Here is a 22,816-nt window from a genome sequence, read left to right as displayed (position 1 = left end):
TAGTTTTCCTTAAGAATTTGTTATGTGGCACAGCAAAAATGTCAATGCATTGCTAGTTTTCACAGTCAGTTTTACATAACCAAATGAGCTAGATGGACAAGCAATAATTTTTCCTATGTTTAGAAACCATTTTTCTATCAGCACATAACTCAGCTTTCTAGCTTATTTTTGATGCCCTGACCAATCAGCTGAGGGATTTTTGGGTACCATGGTTTTGGTGCTAGCCTTTACATCATCATATAGCTCTATATTTTGCTACAGTAATAAAAAATGTTACAGTGCTGCTGATTCCAGTGACTTCTCTCATCTCACAGTCTCTGTTATCTGAAGATCTGCAAGACATAGTAAACTGTGAGGTTCCATGTAAAGAAAAAGTACCCAGCTTTGTATTTGTGAGAAGATCTGAAAAGATTAATCCAGTTGCACTCTTGTAATCTCAGCCTCAAAAGCCAAAACTGAAAAAATGTAAAACCTTCTATTTTTCCACACATAATATTGGGGTTTTGATTCATGACTTTTTGAGTGCGTGGGTTTGGCGTTACTATAGTTAGCATTGGATAAACAGAAGAGAGGCCCACCCTCCCCCCTCAGCTGGCCACCAGATGGGAGCTGGTCAACAACTTGCTGAGTGCGCTGTGTTCCACTGAAAAAAGTATTTTCTTCCTAAGCAGGTCAGCCTTTTATGTCAGTACCAGGATCTTGCCAAAAAATTTCAATGTAAGGAAGTCAAACTATTTTATCTGGAAGGCATCACTTCTATATCTTTCCTTTTTATTGCATAACTAATGTTAATACATGATGATGGAGGCATATGTTATGTGACTCAGTGTAGGGGAATTGGTTTAACTTAGTAAAATCAAACTGGGAATAAAAGTATGAGCCCCATGGATCATCAAATCCACCGTGATGCAGTATGTCCAAAGATATTTAATGTAGAATCTCATCTTCCTCAACCACTAACAGGTACCCTTCTTAACAATATCTAAGCTAGCTAAGAAAAAGAAACCTTTTCAGTTGTCAGGCCAGTACTGAACTATGATTTTTATTTTTACACAGGACTCTGGGGTGATGAAAACTGTACTGTCTCTCTTCCCTGTATTTGTAAACGTAAATTGGCATGGAAAATAGAGAAAGAGATTCCAAAAGACCAGAACCAACAAGGAATGTGTCCCAAAGGCTGGCTGCACTTTGGATTCAAAGTAAAACATTTTTTTCTGCTATTTGATTATTCAAAATGACAGAAATTGGACTTCTTAAGGATTATTCAACATTTGAAGATTTTCTTCCTTTTTGAAAGCAGGGCCCTTAGGTTTATAACTGCTGACAGGGTTGCAAAGGTTTGTAGCTATTAAGTAGCTTTGCACACAGAAGTTGTCTTAATAAGGTGTCAAAAATTTTACTTTAGTTGAAGGAAATGAATACTCATATACACAAAAGCTATCTAAATGTATTTGTGCTTTGGCTGTAAAAAGCCTATTCCATCCTCTCTTATGACAATCAATTCCAAGAGTCTTTTATGATCTCAAAAGAGATCTCTGACCCCTTGTTGTACTAAATGGTCCCTAACTGCTGCCATTCTCCGAAAGATGCTGTTTCAAATAGGGCTCATCAAAGATAATTATAAACCGAAGTCTATTGCAATTGAAGGTTGGAAGGCAATTATTTCATCAGGCTCCTCTTAAATACGTACGTTCCATAATAGCAACATGCACTGAGGTGGCTGGATTTCTCCCAGTGCTAAACTGCAGTGACTACAGGATAAATTTAACCCAGATTGTGTTTGCCTTTAAACAACTGATTTGAATCCAAGCCTGATCGCAGCTGACAACTGATACCAAGGATGCTGGAGAGGTCCATTGCAGGACAGAAACTAAGGAAATATTTAGTTTTCAGTAACAGTGTGTGAAATGTTTAAGTGATCACTCTTAGTGATCGGTAGATTTTAAACTGGAAAAACAAGCCTTTTGTTTGTTTGCCTTTTTTTTTTTACACAGTGCTTTTTGATACAAATTCCGAAGGATCCAGAGCATCTGAGAAACTGGTACTCTGCACAAGACTTCTGCATTAGCTATGATGGGTCACTTGCTTCCCTTGAAGATGAACTGGAACAAGGTAGAGTACTGAAAATATTGTTAAATAAAATAAATTTAATCTTCATTAGGATGCTGTAGTAAAGTTTCATCTTGGATAGAGATGGAAAAAAGATCTCTCAGATCCTACTCATGTTCCACTGCTTTAAACAAGTTAGTGTTTCTCTTTCCCAGTGTCCCAAAATGTAAAGATTCAAATGTCCACTGAGCTGTATAGAGGTATGTTTTGAGGAGTAATTAGAATTTCTTTTATGCTTACAACCATGCATGAGAAGTAAAACAAAAATAATGCAATACTCATTTAATAATTTGCTATGTAAAATTTCTATCTTATGAATGCAACATCACGCTGTTATAAAAGCAACCTCATTTTTATCCTTTATAGTTTATATCCTTTAATAGTACTTAAAATCTTATCTACCCATAAGCACATAAGCATAGCGCTAGGCTGGAGCTCTCAGAGAAATAAATGCCAGCACATTGGGAAATACTTATAATCCCTATTCATAGAAATCTGTGGTTGAATTTCATACATTTGTAAAACCACTTATCTGGAGGTGGGAGGAATCTCACTGGCTGTCTTTAGTTGAGAAACCTTATTTTCAGCTAAAACTGAGAAAAGCTTTTTCAGTGGGACAGTACCCTGAACTCATACTTCAGTTGTTCAAGCTGCTGTGAACATTTCTGGAAGACTCATTAGTTAATGGACTAAATCCTATCCCAACTGAAGTTACTCAGTGTAACTGATTTTATAGTTAGATTACACTGAAATGCCACTCATGTTCTTACTTTCTAGTTACTCTGTAATGTCATTGATTAATAATTAATTTTTTCTGTGCTTCAGTGTGTTGGAAGAGACTTTATCTATCTCTAAATGGTTACCAGTTAATTATATTTTATTTCTGTTTCATTTTCCAGCTTTCATAACAATGAATCTATTTGGACGGAAAACCAGTGTTTGGATAGGTTTCCAGAGTGACGATTATGAAAAATGGTTGAACGAAAAACCTCCAATGTATTCCAACTGGTCTCCAGTTGAAGTAGTGGATGTGAGTAATTCCAGGGGGTTTAAGGACAGTGAGAAGTTGTTGTATCCATAAAAAACATGACTGCAACAAGGACAAGGCCTAACTTGTTACAGCAATTTAGTCTTCTCTTAATTTTAGTAACTTGAGACAAGTGTGAGCACAGATCCATGGGCATAACGAGAGGCAGCAAAAAAGGCACTATCAAGACAGTTATTTATGTAATTTGTGGCTATAGTCACATTCTCTTGCAGTTGCTTTTAAGCACCAAAGTTTGAATAATATCGTTAGTATCATATGCTGGGTCTGAACAAAGTTTGGACAAAAGATTATGAATTTCATATTTTAATATATTGTTTAACACCACGTTAGTCCATATTGGGCTTAGCATTGTAGTTTGTTCAGTGAAAGCTTGTGACTTTTTTATGAGGTTATTGTTTCAAATTGTATTTATGGGAGTGTTCATTGTTCTACTTACATATTTGTAATAGTGACTTTCAGGTAATTATTCTTCTAAATTTAATGTAATAATCATGCATTGTTTTTACACAGTGTCTTTTTAAATTAATATAAGGTTCTGTGTTGATTGCAGAGACAGCGCTATAACAGCATAAACATTCAACAAGAACTTCCACTATGTACATTGGTATCAAATAACCCTAATTTTTATTTTACGGGAAAATGGTACTTAGAAAACTGTCAGAAAAATTATGGGTTTGTCTGCCAAAAGACTCAGGGTAAGGTTTTGTTTTGCTTTGCCTCTCTTTTCTTCCTGTACTGTATTCATCTTACTTTATTTTCATCCAGAAGCAGCTTGTTATAGGTGTCTATGAAACCAGGAACATAAAAGATTTCTAAGATAGTTGTACTCAGATATTTAGACAGACTAGCTCTACACTATTTAATATCATAGCTGTGATGTAGAAGTAATTACTAAAAAATATTTTGTTATTAAATTTTCTTCCTAACTAAGAGCTTTCTGTTGCATATCTTAGATTCAGGAACAGAGATGAAATTTCATGTTTTCTGTCATGGCAACCAGATTAACAGCGTGAAATTACGAAAGGCAAAACTGAGGGTAATTTTGATGAAAATCTGGTATTTTTAAAAATATTTTTAGGGGGTGGGACTTGCAATATTAGATCAGAATAGACTATAGAAGATATATTTCTGTGAACAGTGCAGACCGATTGGCCGATGAAACAGAGTTTGGCTTTCTTTTCACACCTCAAATTCTGTTACCATAATGTTCACCTGCCAGAAGCACAAAGCTTTTGTGGGGAACAGGCATCGTTTGGTGTCCTCAAGCCCCATTCCAGCTTTGCCTCTCGCACTGGGAGCTGCTGGCATCCGCAGGGCGCTCGCGTAGCTCTGGAGCCCGTCCGAGGGGCTGCTGCAGCTCTGCCAGCGGGAAGCTGCCAGAGCATGTCACCAAAATAGACCAGCAGCAAATTAATAACCCTAAGGCAAAGGGAGGGCTGTAATTCGAGCCTGTAAGGAGTGTCCTTGGGTGCTGTACTTACTGCGGGGGTGGTTTTATATTGCTCAACTTTAAGTATAACGTCTTAGTTAAGCCCTGGGTCTAAAGAGAGGATCCTCTCCTGCTGCCTGCCCAGGAGGCGAGGGAGAGGGAGTGGAGAAGTAGAATAAACAAATACAGGCTTTGGGCAGTGCTCACATGTGGCTCTAGCAAACCATAGCTGTATTTGACATTATTTATTATGAACTAGAGTTGCAGGGAGCGCTGGAGTAATCCTGCAGGCAGTGTAGAAAAAAAAACAAATAACTGCATTTTCCTGCTGGTTTGTTTCCTTCACCTCCCAAATGTTTGTATTTTAACCCCTTGCTGCTGCTTCAGACAGATGGAAAAGGTGTTAAAAAGCAGGAAGGAAAACTGTTGCCTTCGGGCAGCGGGGGCTGCAGGGCAGCTGGGGGTGGACTGGGGCTGCACTGGGTGCTCAGGACCCTCCCCACATTCCCTGGCTGGGTGAACCTGAGCATGGCCCATGGGCCCTGGCCACAGCATGGTGGGGGTGGGGGGGCATGCTGTGCCCCGGGCTCAGTGCTGCCTGCCTGCCCCTTGCCAGCAGACTGCTCCTGGGGTGAAGGGACCAGTCCTGTCTCCTCCTTGTGACACCTTTTCTTTTCCTTTTATTCCCCTCCCACCCCCATTTGGTGTCATTTTGTGCAGCTTTTCCAGGCTGCATCGGCTCAGTGCCAGGCTCAGGCAAACACCAGACTTGTACATGGGAATACGTAACTGGAAGAGCAGAGAAGCAAGGAAGGGAGAAGTGAGACAGCCTCTTGTTGGCAGCAGTGAACTGCTAAATTTCCTCAAATGTCCAAACAAATGTGTCAGTTCCTGGAAAGATGAGCTGGTGCTTTGCATCTGCCATCCTGTCCACATCCTATCTCCCCTTTTTTGAATTATTTTCTGTAGGAGACTAAAATGAAATAAACCAGCAGGAGATCTGAACTGGGCTCTGATCTCTTAGTGATGCTTGAGTAAGGATTGTGTCAACATTTTACTGCGTTTCCTGCCTTTTTTTAAGCTGTGACACGCACTGAAAGATGGAACAAAAGAGTGCTTCAGCTAGCTCAAGAGCAGAGCTTTTTCTGGCTTAGAAATTTCTAATTTTAAATGATTTGTGGATGACAAATAATAATTTATTATTTTAAGATGCTTGTTAACACTCCTCTCAGTCATAAAGGGAACCAAGTCTAAAAACACTCCACCTCTAGGCAAAGCAACCACTTTATTTTGTAATCACAGAGAAGTTTTATAGACAGAAGTAATGAATCCAAACTGACAAATGGGATTAAAACTGAGGCATTGCTTTATTTCAGTAGTCTTGTTTGAAGTATACTGTGAGCATTCATACACATTAGCAAAGGCATTTGCCTCCTGTGGAAAAGCAAGCATGGCAGCATCACAGACTGGGCTGGAGTGGAGATGGTCTCTGTTTCACACTTTCTTTCTCATGGGAGACTGTTTCTTAAATCTAAAAAGTCTGGTTCTTCCTTTTATGTTTTTGGACCTTGCTGCATTAGTTTATCATCAAAAAGAGATTTAAGTTTCCATGCACAGAGGATTTTTCTTTAAGTACCAATACTGTGCTCTTCCCTACATTGGCTCATGGTAGTAAAGATGAACTCAGGAAGCTCCCAAGCGCTTATTTCTACCATGAGCCACAGTTTGTCATCCCCTGAGTTGTGCCAGTACAATTATTTGTGAGGCCAGACTTTGCTGTAAACTGCTCTTGGAAATTACTAAAAATAATGGGTCAGAAAAGAGGTAATCTAAATTACATGGAAGGTGTCTGGGATAAGAGCACTCTGCAGCCCAATACTGTTGGACATTTGGGATATGCCCAGATCCCATGTGACTTCTTACTGACCTTCAAAGATCCAGTCAGTGGAACTAACTCTGTCTACATTTTCTTTTTTTTTTTTTTTCTTGTACATTAAATTCATTCACTCCTGTGATGAGTTTTGTGCTGTGGTGGAATTTCAGATATTGTTCTAGTAATCATCTTTTTCTTTTTAAGATCACAGTGCCTTTCTGAAGCCAAGCGGTTTGCAGTTTTTAGATTTGTTTTTAAGGATAGTTCTGATTTTTTAGGAACTGTTCTGCTATATTCAAGCTGTCTGTTTAAAAAAATAAAGCAATCCTTTCCTTCTGTTTATAACAGACACATCCAGACATGTCATCAATGCATCTGAAATGTACCCTGTGCCAGACACTTTAGAATACGGGAACAGAACGTATAAACTGATACGTGGGAATTTTACATGGTCCTCAGCTTTGAAGACCTGCATGGCAAATGGCGCGGAGTTGGTCAGCATCACAGACCAGTATCATCAAGCTTTCCTCACAGTCATTGTGAATCGGCTGGGATACAACCACTGGATCGGGCTGTTCACTTCAGATGTACGTAGTGGATTCCCTGGCTGTGAATATGATGTTGCAAAGGAGTTTTTCCAGTAACAAGCTAATGAGCTGTGTCACTCATTTGAAGTCACAGGAAGTTTGCATCTGGAAATGAAACCTTGGAAAGCTTGAGCCCTAACTGTATTTTTGCAACATAATGTATAAACCTAATGAGAGCCAGTTTGGTGCAATGACTACTGAAAGCTAACAGCCATAAAAAACATTTAAAAATACAAAGAAAAATCTCTTGTAGCGTCAACATTGAAATTATGTTGTTTCATTTTCAGTTGCTCAATGGCCCAAATAACCACTTGCTGAAAACAGCAGGCTAGATGTAGTTTGTGGTCTCCCAGAAATAGCTTGGGAGGATCCTTGGATCTGCCTTTTGTAGATCCTTCTTGATCCACCCAGACTTCAGAGAAGTAAAGACATTCTATAATACCTGGTGAGGCTGCCACCGGAGGATGAACTTGTGTGGTGCTAAAGCATATCAGAAAGCTAATCTGAAATTTGTTTTGGCAGAATGGGCTTCACTTTGAATGGTCGGATGGGACTAGGTCTTTGTTTACCTTCTGGGAAGACGATGAGTCCCAGGCCTTTGGCAGCTGTGTTTACATTGATACGTTGGGGCACTGGAAAAGTGCTAAGTGTGAACGACTTCTGCAAGGAGCAGTTTGCCATGTTCCACCTAGTAAGTCAGAGTTAAGTGTTAAATCTTTGCAGCTGCAGATGTGTGTATTGACAGTGGAAGTATGTGAAGGAAATTAATTGGTTTGAGGTTAAGCAATGATGATAGTATTATTGAAAATTGAAATAGATTTCTGGCATTGCCTTGCTGTATCTCCTCTTTGTGGAACCGTTTTTCCCGTATAAAATATTGGCCATCAGGTCTGGTCCGTAGGAGAATGGAACGAGAACGTTCATAATAGAAAAGAAACAGGCAAATTACTTACTCTGTCTCTTCAGGGAACACTATATTATCTGTGAAAAATGGTGATCGCTAATAACCTAGCTCAAAGGGAAATAAATTCCATTTGCTGCAATTAACTGTGGGATGGGAGAAGGGAAGCATTTAGAGCAAAGTGAAAAACGAGTCACATCTTCACTGATTGCATATAAAAGATTTTGCAAGTTTTTTTTTTTTTTCCTAAAGGTAAGAATATTTTCCTGTATCCTAAAATACGTTGTGTTTCCTGCAAAGATCTGTCAATTACCTGGGCCTCATTTGAATCCAGAATTCAGGTCTGGAACTCCATTCAGTCCAGGACTTGCGGAGTCTTTGGCAGCATCCAGTTCTTAAAACAGTTCCTGTTTGGTGGTACTGATCACCAGGGGTTCACCAAAAGCTTATTATAGCTTTTGGCTCTGTTGAGAAGAAAGCTGTTTTGGAATCCTTCAGGACAAAAATTATTGTCTAGCATGGTTTTTATAGTGAAGCTGACTGATTTTCTCATTCGTTTGTCAAGCTCTGTAATCATATATAGCCTAAGGTTTACTTAATTTTCAGAAGTTGTGTTGTAGCAAAGTAGGATGCACGTGAGACGATAGGTGACACAGCTGAATCTACAGCACTGACAAAAGGTGATGCTGGATATGGCAAAGTGAGCTTGTAGAGTTGTCCTGCATCAGAGGGACTCTGCTGCAGCACATTGCACACCAGAGAGGCTGGCTGCTGCTTCCCGATGGGAGACTCTCCTCTGTGCCGTGGTATTTGGCATGAAGTTATCTTCGTGGCTTAGTGGAGAGAAGCTCTACAGCTCTTGGAAATCCCCAGCCCTCTGGGAGATCCTGGGCAGCCTGGAGTGCTCTGCTGCGCCCATAGTTTGCGGATAACTCATCAGTATCGGTATAGATTGTCCTGATATTGCTGTTGCAATTCAGCAGAGTTTTTGATCAGAAATAAAACCAGTTTTACTGTTCTAATACAAATACATACAACCACCAGATTTTCACTTCGAAAAATAGAGGCATAACGCAATAACATGCTTATTAGCATTATCCAAAACAGCGTGTGGAATGTTACATTAATGTGTATGTTGTTGTGCCGATAAAGCTGTGCTGTTATTTCTGTCACAGAAAGGAAACTCACTGCCTTTAAAGGCTTATGCTCAGAAAAAACTGTTCCCTGGATCAAGTTCAAAAACAGTTGCTACAGCTTTTCCACAGTTCTGCAGGGCACAAGTTTTGATACTGCGTATGAAGTTTGCAAAAATCAAGGTAAGTGATTTTTTTTGTAGCTACAAGATATCATTGTGATATCTTAAAAATATATATATTCTCTGAAATTACTAAAATCGTGGTATGTTTTCTCTAGTTTACGATAGTGGAGCTCATGAGCCAACTATGAAATTGGAGGAAACATACTTCAAAAAAAAAGTTTGTTTCCCTGTGAAAATATTGGTTTCTGGAATAACACATAAAATGCATTTCTTTCCTTCCAAACTTGTTTTAAAATCATGTGAGAACAGTTTTATATCAGCCTGAGCATTTTCACATTAACTGCAAATTTAAGAACTTTCAACACGTAACCAGACTTTTTAAGCTTTTCAGCTAAGGCTCATGTTTGCAATGCAATGTTACATTTTAATGGCATGGATTGTTTGAAAATTTGTTCCATGTTTAATCTGTAGGATCAAGTCTCCTAACTATTCAAGATGAAGATGAAAATGCTTTCATTCTGGAAGAATTGCACGGTTTTAGTTATTCTGTGCAAATGGTTTGGTTGGACATCCTGCTTGTTACAGACAGTAAGTTTTGGGTGGAAGAGAACTGCATGTAAAGAATCTGGTTTGGTTTTTGGTTTGGCTTTTATTTGAATGCTGGTGTAACCATCTTCTGAAACACCATTATCTTTTGAGATGTTTTTTGCTGCCTATTACCTGTTTATGACATAGTAAAACCAGTCAAGCTTTCTGTAATCATAGTGTTCTGACACTCAATATGTATTCATGTATGTGAATGCCTTTACTTTCTTCTTAAAGAAGTACTACAGGCTGTCTTCCCTGTCAAGGGATATTTTTAAATCCTTAAAAAAAAGAAAGTAATAAAGTGGCCAAACAGTGGTATTCTTTATTCAGTGTTTATTGATGTGAGGATAAGTCCAACTGAAACAGATAATTATCAAAACACTATGGTATTTTGCACTGATTTATAACCTCTGCCCTTAGATGAGACAATCTCCTGGTCTGATGGCTCTCCCTTAAATTATTCTAACTGGGGCATCAGGGAGCCTGAATTTGATCATCTCAAAGGGAATTTCTGTATCAGCCTGAGGACCACAGATGGAGTCTGGCAATTATCTCCATGCAGAGAAAAAAGGGGATTCATATGTAAAATGGATACAGGTATGTTATTCCATAAAAGAAGGTAATTGTGTCCTTTTAACCATTGTTTCACGTGTTCCTGTCACTTGCTTATTTGTTCTTAGTTTTCACTTAAATAATTCTGGCCCTTGGTATTAGACAAAATACTTGTAGAAAACCCAACCAGGCATGGTAACCTCCTGTTGAGGAGCCTGGGCAGCCATTGCGTTATTGCCAACTGCGGTAGACTTTCTGCTGTATGGGTGAGCCATGTGCAGAGAATCACAGAACTGTGTAATACCAGGTTGGAAGGGACCTCAAGGATCAGCTGGCCCAACCTTTCTTGGCAAAAACACGGTCTAGAGAAGGTGGCCTGGCACCCCATCCAGCCAAATCTTAAATGTGTCCAATGTTGGGGAGTCCGCCACTTCCTGTGGAGGTTATTTCAATGGCTGATTGTTCTCATGATGAAAAATTTTACTCTTGTGTCCAATTGGAATCTCCCCAGGAGTAGCTTGTACCCATTATCCCTCATCTTTTCCACGTGACTCCTTGTAAAAAGGGAGTCTCTCTCTTTTTTGTAGCCACCTTTTAAATACTGGAACTGGTGATAAGGTCTCCCCTAAGCCTTCTTTTCTCAAGGCTGAACAAACCCAGTTATCTCAGCCTCGCCTTGTATGGCAGAATATCAGGCTGACCTCCACAAACCCTGCAGGACGGGCAGGCACAGCCCAGGAGAGCTGCACAGACACCACGTCAGTAGGAATGTGGGTCCGTGAGAGACACAAAAGTGTTTTGAGGGCCCACCCAAAATGCCCGAGTCGCTGTTGGACTCAATAGCTAGATTAATCTACTGCTGCACAGATCTGCTCATGCATTTGCACTTTAATGAACGCCGCTGCTCATCCTTGCACAAACGTCAGTTAATATATTCCACCAGATTTAAGGGATTTTAGATAACAGATTAGGCCATGTTTAACTTGGCCAGTAGGAATCCCATTGACATAGGAAAGTTAAAGAACAGCCTGCTTTTGTATGGTTTAGGTAGATTGTCTTCTCAGTGTCAATTTTACCATGAATATATGTAGTAACTTTTGTTAGCTCTACGGGTAATTTTATGACCATTCTGGATTCTATTTCAGATATCGATGCAACAGAACCCTCTGAGAAATGTAAGTTTCTTCTGCACTTTCTTAATAATTTTTTATAAGGAGTAATAACACATTTTGAGCCGATATTCTGTGAGGTAACTGTTAAACCTGTAATTTAAAATGTGTGACATGTAAGGGGTGATAATATGTTTTCCATAGAACACCTATGTTTATATTTAGACTTGTATATAGTCATAACTATTTGCTTAATAACAATTTCTGTCCTTCCCTTTCAGCATCGTACCGTGGCCTCGCAGCTCTGGCTGTTATCGTGACATTGGTGATGCTGGCTGCCATTTCCCTTTTTCTGTGGTGCCTGTACAAACAGAATAACCAACTCTTCCGCAGGATACTGTGGGTCAGAAATGCCTATTTGCCACAGATCAACACTGACGTTCCTGCTTTGGAAGAAAGCATCCTCATTTCTGATTTTGAGAGAAGCGACAATTAATTCATGAGAAGTAGCAAGTGATCATGTGTTCCGTGTGAAACTCTGCAATCTACAGTGGTTTACTCCTTCTTGGTAGTCCCCCAGGGTACCCACATCCAGAGAAACCCTGGCAGCCATCAGTATGAATGCCATAGGGGCTCCCTACCTTGGAGCACTTTTGCTTTGTGGCAGGATGAGGTGAGGATGCGTGGCAGAAATGTAGAGAAGTTGGCTCCTTTGGGACAAGCCAGGAACTGAAAATACTTCTACACCATAAAATTCCAACCACTCACGTGGAACAGTCATGTCCGAGGCCCCAGAGCAGCGGGCATTTTCATGCAGCTTTTTCCTTTGGGAATGTTTGGGCTTTTGTGTTTATTTTTTATACATCGCAGAATCTGCTCATGAGCCAGCATTAAAATTTGGCCTTGAATTTAGGAACACTGAAACATATTCCAACAATTATGGGGTAGATTTTTTTTTTCTTAATAGCCATTCCTTCTGCAAAATGAACAGTTATTTTTCAGACAGTGGATTCTTGCCAGGTGGATTTCCAAGTTTACAGAGAGGTGAAGTCACTTTTGACTCGGGATTGTAGAGTTTTGGTAGTTTGGCCCATGATGGTTCATGTTATAAGATAAAGTAGTCTAGAGATATAATGGCATATGGACTTTGTCATCCTGAATTTAACATATTCATTTGAGATGCATCCAATGTTCTGTTAAAGATTTAACTATGTGATCTCTCACCTAGCTTATTTCAGAAATTGAATCCCATCAACCTCTTTTAAAGACATTTTTGGGCAATATCCATTTGAAGAGAAAGAACTGTTAAAAATCTTGCTGAAGTTATGGTAATAAATTGCTTTACTGTTCACCTACAATATTTCTGCAAGTAGTATTCACGTACACTCTTCTGAGACCCTGCTCTCAAAAGCTAAGGACAATACGTGGGGAGGCACATTGCTGTTCCCAACAGGTGCTATAGTCCTATAACTCCATGTAGCTGACCCTCCAAAGAACACTTCTCACTTTCAGTGTTTATACAAAGGTGCTAATAAAGGAGATAAATTTCACTGACCAGTTGTTCTGCAGGCTGATGGTTGTGAAGAACCCAGCTCAGGTCTCTGCACTACCTCAGTTACAGCAGCCTTAGGAAAGCATCGCTTACTCTTCATGAGGCTCCCCCAGCCCTAAACAGTCCTCCAGCTATGCCTCTGAAAATACCCAGAAGGTTTGGGGGGATTTTATTTTTTATTTTTATTGCAGCATGGAAAAACAAATGGTTAGTCATGGTGAGTTACTTCAGAATGGCTGAAGTAACTGGCTTTCAGTCATCTCTAAAAGCTGCTGCAAAAGGCTGCGTTTATTGTTGGGTTTGTTGGTTTGTTTGATTTAAGATGACTCATTCTAGCAATTCTGCAAGAGCCCTAAGATGGAGGTATGTTCCTGAGAATTAAGCAAGCAGCTAAGGCCAACTGAAATGCTTTTACATAGTATTTGTGCACATGCACAGGAATGTATGACTGCCTTTTAGTTAGATTTCACATGGCCAATTCTAGACACATTGCAAAAATTGTCTGTGATGTCATAATTATGTGTAGGGCTATATATATATAGTACATAGAATATTTCTGTGCTGGTTTACAGAACCGTTCAACAATGTTGTCAGAGGCCGCAGATGGTTTTGATCCCAATATCATCTTCAGCTAACTTCTGTGGGTGTAGCTATCGCACGTTCTTAATCTGAGATTTTTCCATCATATAAAATATAAATAGCTTTTCTGTGTATATTTTGTCTAATGGTTTGACCCCATACATTAGTCTTCAGTAATGTTTTTAAAGTTTGTTCTTAGTTCTGTAGATTTATCTGAGGGACTGCTTTTATGTGAAGTCTACTATTAGAGTTTGTGGGCTGCAACTTTTCAGTACAATTGCCAGATCATCTGCTGTTTATATGTATGAACTGTGGTAGCTTCTCTACCACAAAAAAAAACAAACCCACAAAAAAAAAAAAAGTTTGTGACCATCCCTCCCTTCCCCATGAGAATTTCACCTATTTCAACTACAGTTGGATGAACTTAAACCAACAAATCCCCTTCACCACATTCACTGACAACTGTAATTGCTGCTTCCTTACAGCAAGCAGCATGGCTTGCAGGATGGTTTTTGTTTGTGAGAGTAAGCTGTGTTGTCTCCGAGGTTGTGTTTTAATCAGGCTGCAGTGCTGTTACCTAGTTATACAGACTCATGTCAGATTTTGATGTGTTTAACAAGGGTGTATATTTTTTTCACAAAACTTGACATAGGCATTTTATCAGTTTTGCTTCAGGTATGCTGTAATCATTTAAATACATTTGAAATAGCCCTAACCTCAAAATAATGATCGTTGATTAACATTGACTCTGATGTAGATGATCTTGCACTAAGGGAAAAATAGTTCAAGCAGTGTTTTCTTCATACTTTGAAATGGTTTTGAGGGAAGAGGCCCTTAAATATTTATTTTTAAATCCTTCATCATTTAACCTTTATAATCACAGGTATTATCCTCTCAAGAGCATAATCGTTGATTGCTTTCTAGTCCTTGTTCTGGATTTTGTTACCATAGCTTTAATTTGTTTTCCTTTAATCAAAGGTCTCCTATATTGTTTCTGATCAGAGTATGTGGTGACTATGTTTTTAATGCTGACTTTGATGACATTGGCAGCCAGGTTCACTGTATTACAACTGGAAAATTAAAGTGTGAATAATAATTTTCTGGGCTGTAATTCTTACTGAATCTTTCCCCAGCTTTAATTAGCTGCCAGGCTTTAGTGTCTCATCCCAGCAGTTCCTAGGCTTTGCACCAGGTCATCCTTGTGGGAGAGGGACAGCTTGGATCCCACTCCCTCTGGCTACATGGCTGGACCCACACCTGGGCACTGCAGACAGTCTCCACTGGCACTGCAGGCTCCCCTGTTTCCCAGGGCACGGACGAGGATGACCTGGGACCTGTGTGCAGGAGGTGCTGGGAGGAGGAGTGAGCCACAGCACCTGCAGCGAGGATGGTGGATGGGAGCATGGTGCTGATGCACAGATGTTCTCCCAGCCCAATGCCTATTCCCTGCATCCCTGGGAGAGCAGTATCTTCCATGGTAACACTGAAGTAATTCCTGTGTCCAAGAACTGGGTTTGCCAGAGCCTGAGCAGGCAAATGAATGTTGTGTTTTCCTCTGCCATGCCAGCTTCTTTGAATGTGGGTACTGAAAGGGAAGTGTTAGATGTTTTCATACCGCTCCTTTGCTTGGAGGATGGAAGTGTATCCACGCCAGAGATAAACACATACAATCAGGCCAATGTATGACAAATCTTGTCTACCAGGTAATAGGGTTTAGAAAAAAAGATATGTGTGCTTATTTTTGCAGGCTGTGTCCTGGGAGAAAATATACCTCCTAGTGCCTTTAGCAGTCCTCGCAGCATCTCTCTGAGGGACAGAGATGCCTGATGCAGCCATTTCATCCCAGCTGGACAGGGGTCTGCAACAGGAGCATATGTATGCTGGAGATGTCCAGCATGACCAGGCAGAGGAAAGGGTTGTGGCACAAGACTGTAAGCGGGCAACATGACTCCTAAGCAAAGCCCTTTCCAGCTGTGCTTCCTGGGTGCAGTGCTGCCCTTCCTCATGGAGGGATTCTCCTCCCTTCCTCTGTCTTTGCACATGCATGTGCACACACGCACACGCACTCTTGTGGCTGGGTCATGACGAGAGAGGAGCTGTGAGGCTGCTTGAAATCTGTGCAGAACAGTATGGAGAGAGTGTAGGGCAAAAGTAGTCTTGCGCACTGCGAGATCTGACCAGCTCTGGTTCCCAGGGCACCATCACACAAATTCCTATTTAATTTAGCCTCCTACTTTTTTTGCCATCGTCTTGCCCCTTCCTTAGTGTAGTAACAGGCATCCTCAGTCTCTTGCAATAATAAACGCACTGTAATGAAATCTGTGGCATATCCTTCCTCTGGGGCATTTATATATAAGCAAATTTTTTGGTTAAAAGCTAAATTGCACACATTCATCAACTGGGCTCTAAATCCTCAGCTCAAAAAAAAAAAATCAAAACCAAACAACGAGGCTTCTTCTTGAGCTGTAATAATATATCCTTTGGTTATCAGTGGAATGTTGATTTTAAACCCCTGCAGGCCAGCACTGATCTCTTAAAATCTGATGCAGCCCTCGTGTAAGTAACCATCGGGAACAAATTCACAGGCGTTAACACTCTGTTCTGAGATGGTATGAATTAAGGTTGAGCTTGGTGCTTGGAACCACGTCAGTCTCGGTTTGGCCAGTAGATGGTAGTGGTATACACAGAGGTGACAAAATGAGCTGTGCAAGAAGGAAAAATCAGAGGCATCTGCTCCAGATCCTTCTGAAGTTTAATTAAATGAGCAGCAGACACAGAATCACAAGTTGGAAGGGACCTCAGGGATCATCTAGTCCAACCTCTCTAGGAAGAGCACAGTCTAGACAAGGTGGCCCAGCACCCTGTCCAGACGACTCTTGAAAGTGTCCAATGTGGAGATTCCCTGGGGAGATTATTCCAATGGTTGACTGTCCTCACTGTGAAAAACTTCCCTCTCGTATCCAATTGGAATCTCCCCAAGAGCAACTTGTGTCCATTCCCCCTTGTCCTCTGCATGTCACTCCTTGTAAAAAGGGAGTCTCCATCTTCTTTGTTGCTACCCCTTAAGTACTGGTACATGGTGATGAGATCCCCTGTGAGCCTCCTTTTCTCAAGGCTGAACAAACCCAGTTCTCCCAGCCTGTCCTCGTATGCCAGGCTTCCCAGTCCTTTGATCATCCTGGTGGCCCTTCTCTGGACCCCTTCCAGCCTGTCTGCATCCTTTTTGTACAGCGGGGACCAGAACTGTACACAGGACTCCAGGTGTGGCCTGACAAGCGCTGAGTCCCTGGGGGACTCCTCTTGTGACAGGTCGCCACTTGGAAAAGGAGCTATTTACCACCACCCTTTGGGTGCAGCCTGTCAGCCACTTCCCCACCCACTGGACAGACCACTTCTCTAGGCCATAACGCATTAATTTCTCCAGGAGGAGGCTGTGGGAGACCGTATCAAAGGCCTTGGAGAAGTCCAGGTAGGCAATGTCCACTGCCCGCCCCATGTCAACCAGGCAAGTCACTTTGTCATAGAAGGCCATCAGGTTTGTCAAGCACGATCTGCCTTTAGTGAAGCCATGTTGTTCCATAACTTTCCCAGGGATTGAAGTAAGGCTGATGGGCCTATAGTTACCCGCATCCTCCCTCGAGCCTTTCTTGTAGGTAGGGGTAACATCTGCCTTCCTCCAGTCCTCTGGGACATCCCCCGTTCTCCACAACTCCTCAAAGATTATGGAGAGTTGGAGAGTGGCCTTGCAATGATGTCAGCCAGCTTTCTCAACACCCTTGGGTGGATGGCGTCAGGGCCCATCGGTTTGTAGGGGTCAGGCTCCTGTAATAATTCACGTACTAACTCTTCCTTCACTGATGGTGGGTCAGTGTTTGGATCAACCAGCATTTTGTTCCCAAAGCCTGGGACCCAACAGTGCTGGTAAAGACAGAGGTGAAGAAAGTGTTGAGGACCTCTGCCTTTTCAGCATCATTGGTGACTGACTCTCCTATTCCGTTTAACAGTGGGCCTATGTTTTCCTTCTTTTTCTGCTTATGGTTGACATACCTGAAGAAACCTTTCTTGTTATTTTTGACATCTACAGCCAGTTTCAATTTGAGCTGGGCTTTTGCTTTTCTAACTGCATCTCTGCATGCTCTGGCAATGCCCTTGTAGCTCTCGATAGATAATCCCCCACTTCTCCATCTCTGGTATGTTTTTTTTTGGATCTGAGTAGACCCAGGAGGTCATGGTTGAGCCAAGAGGGCTCTTGCGCTGCTTACTTTCCTTCCCTTTATAGAGGATAAACTGGTTTTGTGCTTCCAAAAGAGAGTTCTTGAAGAACTCCCAGCACTCACTAGCTCCTTCGCCTTCCATGGAAGCATCCCAAGGAATACCTCCCAACTGAGCCCTGAGTGAACTGAAGTTTGCTCTTCTAAAATCCAGAACCCTTGTCTCAGAACTGACCTTCAGTCTGCTCAGCAGGATCCTGAACTCCACAATATTGTGGTCACTGCAGCCAAGGCTATCACTAAGTGAGATATTACAAAGCAGGTTTTCTCGTTTGTGAATAGCAAGTCCAGCAGCTCCTCATTCCTGGTTGGCACATCTAACATTTGTATGAGGAAGCAGTCCAGGAACTTGGTGGATGATGTGCAAGCTGCTGTATTGTTCTTCCAACAGATGTCTGGGTAGTTGAAGTCACCATAAGGACCAGGTTCTGTTGGCCAGAAGCTTGCTTTAGTGCCCCAAGTATCTCTTCATCGGCATTGTCATTGTGGTTAGGAGGTCCCAAGTTGCAGGAATGCAGCTATCAGTGTCCGTTCTTAGCCATGGCTGCAACATTACAAAGCTGTGTTAAGACGGCTTTCCAAGTCCTCGTGTTCATTCTCAACAAGTTTAATAGGATGCACTGAAATGCTTGGAATGGGATAATGCAAGTCCTTACATTGGTCTGTGTGTTTTTCTTTTGTTTGGTGAGTGATGGAAAAATCCACTTGAGTTCCTGAGTATTAAAACAAATCAATATAGATGTATTTGTGGTATGTTTGGTTCTGATCCTTTTGATGGAAAGGTAATTCACTGAAAATGCTCCAGCCAGGTCTCTTTGCTGTGAATGGATTTGTTTTAATGTTTTATTTCTTGACTGTGTCAATGCAGGCATTTACTTACTAATTTATGTGGGAAAATGAAATTGAAGACATAGAAATAAAAATTATTAGACATTTTAGACATCCATTGCGTAAGTAATCATTCCACAGCACTGTTGAAAGCAGATTTATTTTCTCCTCCCCTCTATTTATTCCGTAAGTTACTCAGAGTAGGAGTTGCTGATCCCTTTCTATATCCACTATCTTTACACAGGTTGACCATGATTTGGATTCTGATCTTAGGAACTTAACCATGAAAAAGGGCATTGAGAATCATTTTTTTAATAAAGCCTCACTTCGGAGTCTTAGTTTTGATAATCTTGTTGCCTTATACTGCAGCTCTTCTAGACTTTCCTGATCCTTCTGTGACAAAGCAGCTGCAGTTGTCTAAGGAAGTGTACTAGACCCAGCCTGCCGCAGTGCTTGCAGGTAACACCATGGTAATTTATAACCACAAAAGTGATCCTCAACTGCAATCGTTGCCAGAAGTGTACAGCTAGATATTAGCAAAAATGCTTCTACTACCATTTCCATTATTTCTGATGCTTATTTTTGTTCGTTGGCTTGTTGCTATTGTAATAAATCCTATTCTTTCTTAACCTCAGCCTACAGACTAAATCTCCACTTCAATTCTCAGAAATAAATGCTTCAAAACATCGTTCTAGTGAGAACAACAGATAAGTTTGCAGATACAAGATAAATTTTGCACTGTGTAGTGGGCTAAAAGTTACTCTCCTCTGCATGCTAGCCCAGGCAAACAGTGAAGACCTTTCTCTGAACCACGCACATAAAGGCCTAACTAGCAACCTGCTTTCCATGGAGGCAGCCATCCTGCAGCTCATGGTGACAGTCAGTGGGTACCTGAAGGCCATCCACCACCACTGGGTTGACAGGTAGAAGGCAATAGCTGGGTCAATGTCTCAGACCACACATCTGAAAAACAAAACTATCCCTGTGTCTTTTCAGATTTTTATAGATGGAGGTTCATCTTAAATTAGAAGTTTCCATTTTTGTTGTACAAAAAATCCTCTGTATTTTTTCTTTCAGTTTTATAGTGAATACTGAAGATTATCCTGTCAAGTATGTTCCTCTTGTGAAGCTATTTATTCAGGTAATTTGTTCTAAAGCATGATCTTAGGCCTTTGAACCCAGTCATGACCTGATTAAATCTGCTTTGCTGCTTCCTCCCATAAACTTTGTGTGTGTTGTAGGTGAGAAGGCCCTGGAAAGCCCTTGCTGGAAGCCAAAAGCAAGCTCGCACGCGGCTGATAAAAGACAGACTCTACCTCATCATCAGTTTTGGGCTGCGTGGCTTCACTGACACTGGATTTGGGACTCCATCCCAGAGCTTGATGCTTCCAGGTTCATTCAGGTATGCAGGCAGAATCCCTGCCATTGGACACTGCCAATGAGCTGGAGTACACAAACTTTTAATGCAAAATAAAAGAATGTTCAAAGTCATGTAAGGCTTCATTTGTTATGGTCCTAGCACAGGTTACGCATAATACTGCTATATCTGGACTAGCCTCTTTAGGGAAGTTTCTCCAAATGCTAGCACGCTCACCTATTATGTATCTGAAATCTGACACCTACCTAAATGCTCATGTGACCTGGATATTTATTTTCTGATACTTAATACTCAAGAATATCAGAAGGATTCTTTCTGAAAAGGTAAGAAGGTAATGTTTCTGCTGCCACATACCGTGTCCTGCTTGTCCTGTAGGACGAAAATGATGTTGAGAGGCAAAATGAATTACTTTAAATATTCTTTCAAAAGCAAATATTGGAGATGGTGTTGTACATATGGGACACACAGTGGCTATAAAAATGTTAGGTACCATTCAGTGAAATGCATCAGAACAGCTCTGGGAGGCTTTCCATTTGGAAAGAACAGATTAATAGAATACCTATAGAAACAGCAGCTACTTTATCCTTTAAAATAGTTGTAGTATAAATAGCAGAGTGGCTTTTCCCCACACACGGTACCCAGGAATGCAGGTGACATGTTGATTTTATCACTGCAGGCTCCTGGAGTGCCTTGAGCCATGGAACATGGGACCTCTGGAGCGTACGCACCATGTATCTGGGTGTCCTGGTGCAGTTAAGTTACAGAAGAGGGAGGGAAAGCAAATGTGGGCTTCTTTCTCCATCTTGTCCTTGACCATCCATCCTCCATCTTCCCCTGACCTTCCAGAATCTAGTCCGTGTTGATGATTTGGTTTTAAACTACTGCTTCAGTCTTGCCTGAATGTAAAGTGGAAGTTGGGTGAGTATCAGCTGCTCTTACAGGTTGCTTGCCCACTTGCTCTGATGTAGCACAAAGCAAACTCTCATGGAAGGAAAGATGAAATGAAGAGCTGATCACAGGTGAAAGCAAAAGTATAAAGAGAACAGGGATCAGTTATTTCTACTAGTTGGGAAGACTAGAACAAGTAGTAATTGACTGAAATCACGTCAGAAAACATGTGATAGATAACCATGGGAATAGCTGGGCTGAACAGTGAGCAGGCAACGTAAGTGGTAGGGTCACTTTCAATGGCGGTATGCACTGTTAGATTGGGTAACTGTGATTTAGAAATAAACAAATCGATCCACCACCACTGCTGGGGAATAGATTCACAACATTGTTTGATGGCCCTTTCAGCTCAGTCTGTGTGAACATGAATAAGCCTGACCTGAAAATACTGGTGTGTATGTATTTGTGGGACTGCTGATGCATCAGCCCACTGCCTTCTAGCCCACACCTAGCTTCTAGGCTTCTGACCCACACAAGTGTTCAACAGCTAGGATTTAGGATCTCTGTGGACACAAATTCCATGCAACTGGGATGTGGGAAACACCTCTGGTTAAATTTGTGGTCTGGCTCAGGATAGAAAGAGACCATTCTGAAAAGAGTAAAGCTGAATCATCCAATTCATCTAGTACAGCAGCCCGACCTGCTCTGGGTAACTAAAATCCACATCCAGGGTAAAGGAAGTGAAAGCCCAGAACTGCTACACGAAGAATACAAAAAGAAAAGGATACATGCAAAAAAGAAATGTTTTTTCTTGCTTTGATTTCTTTTACTCTCTTTGATTTTGTTTTTGTTTCCCCCAGAGAAGTCACAGACGCAGGTGATGGGATGCCTGATGAGCTGTTCACTTGGGCTGTACTTTGCAGATATCTCTATGATGTACCTTTGAGCGGTCCTGTTCCCTCAGCAGGTCTGGAGCTGCATGCCAGGTGGGGACAGCCTGCTGGGAGAATCAGCAGCCCTCACTTCGGCGCATGAGACAGCAATGTCCCAGGCTCCCCTTTCTTCCTCTTTTGTAACGTGTTAGTGGAAACAGCAACTTTCTGCACAGCAGCTGCCTGGTTCAAAGCACTGAGACATGGCTGGAACTGAGACATGACTGACTTACAGGGCAGCTTTTGACAGACTTACAAATATCTGTACCTAGCTCCATGTGGGTCTGCTGGAGTGTGTCTGTGGCCAAATCTGGTTCAAGAGATGCTGGATAGACTGAAAAGCCCATGACATTCAAAGCAAAGCCATAAACCATGAGAAAGGGCAGGAACGGTTGATGCCAGTTCTACCAGGATCATAAAAAAAAACATTAAACATTTCCTTTTTGAAACTGGATGCATTTAATCCATTTAGATAACAACACCAAAAAGAAGAAAATTAGTTCTGGTGTGGACATTCTTCAAAGTTTCTGGAAATGGTATTTAAAGAGAGGCCTAGAACAGCGAGGAGGTTTTCTGTCTCCCTCTGGAGACAGGAACATTCATGGGATGCTGAAAAAAGCTGGAGCCCCAGAGAGCCCACATTGGAGCATGTTCCCAAATACAAGGACACCCAAAACAGATGCAAGTCTTAACCTAAGGTGCACAGTGCTATGTCAGTGCTAGTGTTTGTTATTGTTATGATTGCATTTTAAAGTGGTGGTTCTTTTGATCCATACTAACTGCTGGGCAGGGAAAGAAAAATAAAGCTTACATAGAAAATAACAAAATTTTCTGGCTGGAGGCCAAAACTTCACAAGAGAATACTGAAGCCTAATATGTTTTGTTTGACGTCTTTGTTTGTGATAGATGTTGACTGAATTCAGGAGGATGAGAG

At 41.3% G+C, this 22,816-nt stretch overlaps 1 protein-coding gene across 2 annotated transcripts in view; it reads left to right on the top strand.

The window, feature by feature from the left end:
• The window catches only part of PLA2R1 (phospholipase A2 receptor 1), a 46,726-nt gene extending 32,045 nt beyond the window's left edge, over positions 1 to 14,681 (top strand). For both annotated transcript variants that reach the window (XM_075093279.1, XM_075093278.1), the window contains exons 20-30: positions 1,057 to 1,199; positions 1,995 to 2,112; positions 3,009 to 3,139; positions 3,708 to 3,852; positions 6,808 to 7,046; positions 7,569 to 7,737; positions 9,123 to 9,263; positions 9,677 to 9,793; positions 10,214 to 10,390; positions 11,491 to 11,520; positions 11,736 to 14,681. In XM_075093279.1, coding sequence (XP_074949380.1) covers positions 1,057 to 1,199; positions 1,995 to 2,112; positions 3,009 to 3,139; positions 3,708 to 3,852; positions 6,808 to 7,046; positions 7,569 to 7,737; positions 9,123 to 9,263; positions 9,677 to 9,793; positions 10,214 to 10,390; positions 11,491 to 11,520; positions 11,736 to 11,950 — 1,625 coding nt within the window. In that variant the 3' untranslated portion in view covers positions 11,951 to 14,681. The remainder of the gene's footprint in view (positions 1 to 1,056; positions 1,200 to 1,994; positions 2,113 to 3,008; positions 3,140 to 3,707; positions 3,853 to 6,807; positions 7,047 to 7,568; positions 7,738 to 9,122; positions 9,264 to 9,676; positions 9,794 to 10,213; positions 10,391 to 11,490; positions 11,521 to 11,735) is intronic.
• The last annotated feature ends 8,135 nt before the right edge of the window (positions 14,682 to 22,816 follow it).

This window comes from Phalacrocorax aristotelis, chromosome 5 (assembly GCF_949628215.1).
Source record: "Phalacrocorax aristotelis chromosome 5, bGulAri2.1, whole genome shotgun sequence".
NCBI classification, from domain to species: domain Eukaryota; kingdom Metazoa; phylum Chordata; class Aves; order Suliformes; family Phalacrocoracidae; genus Phalacrocorax; species Phalacrocorax aristotelis.
Note: the sequence above shows the minus strand (reverse complement) of the source record. Positions and strands in the feature narration are given on the sequence as shown.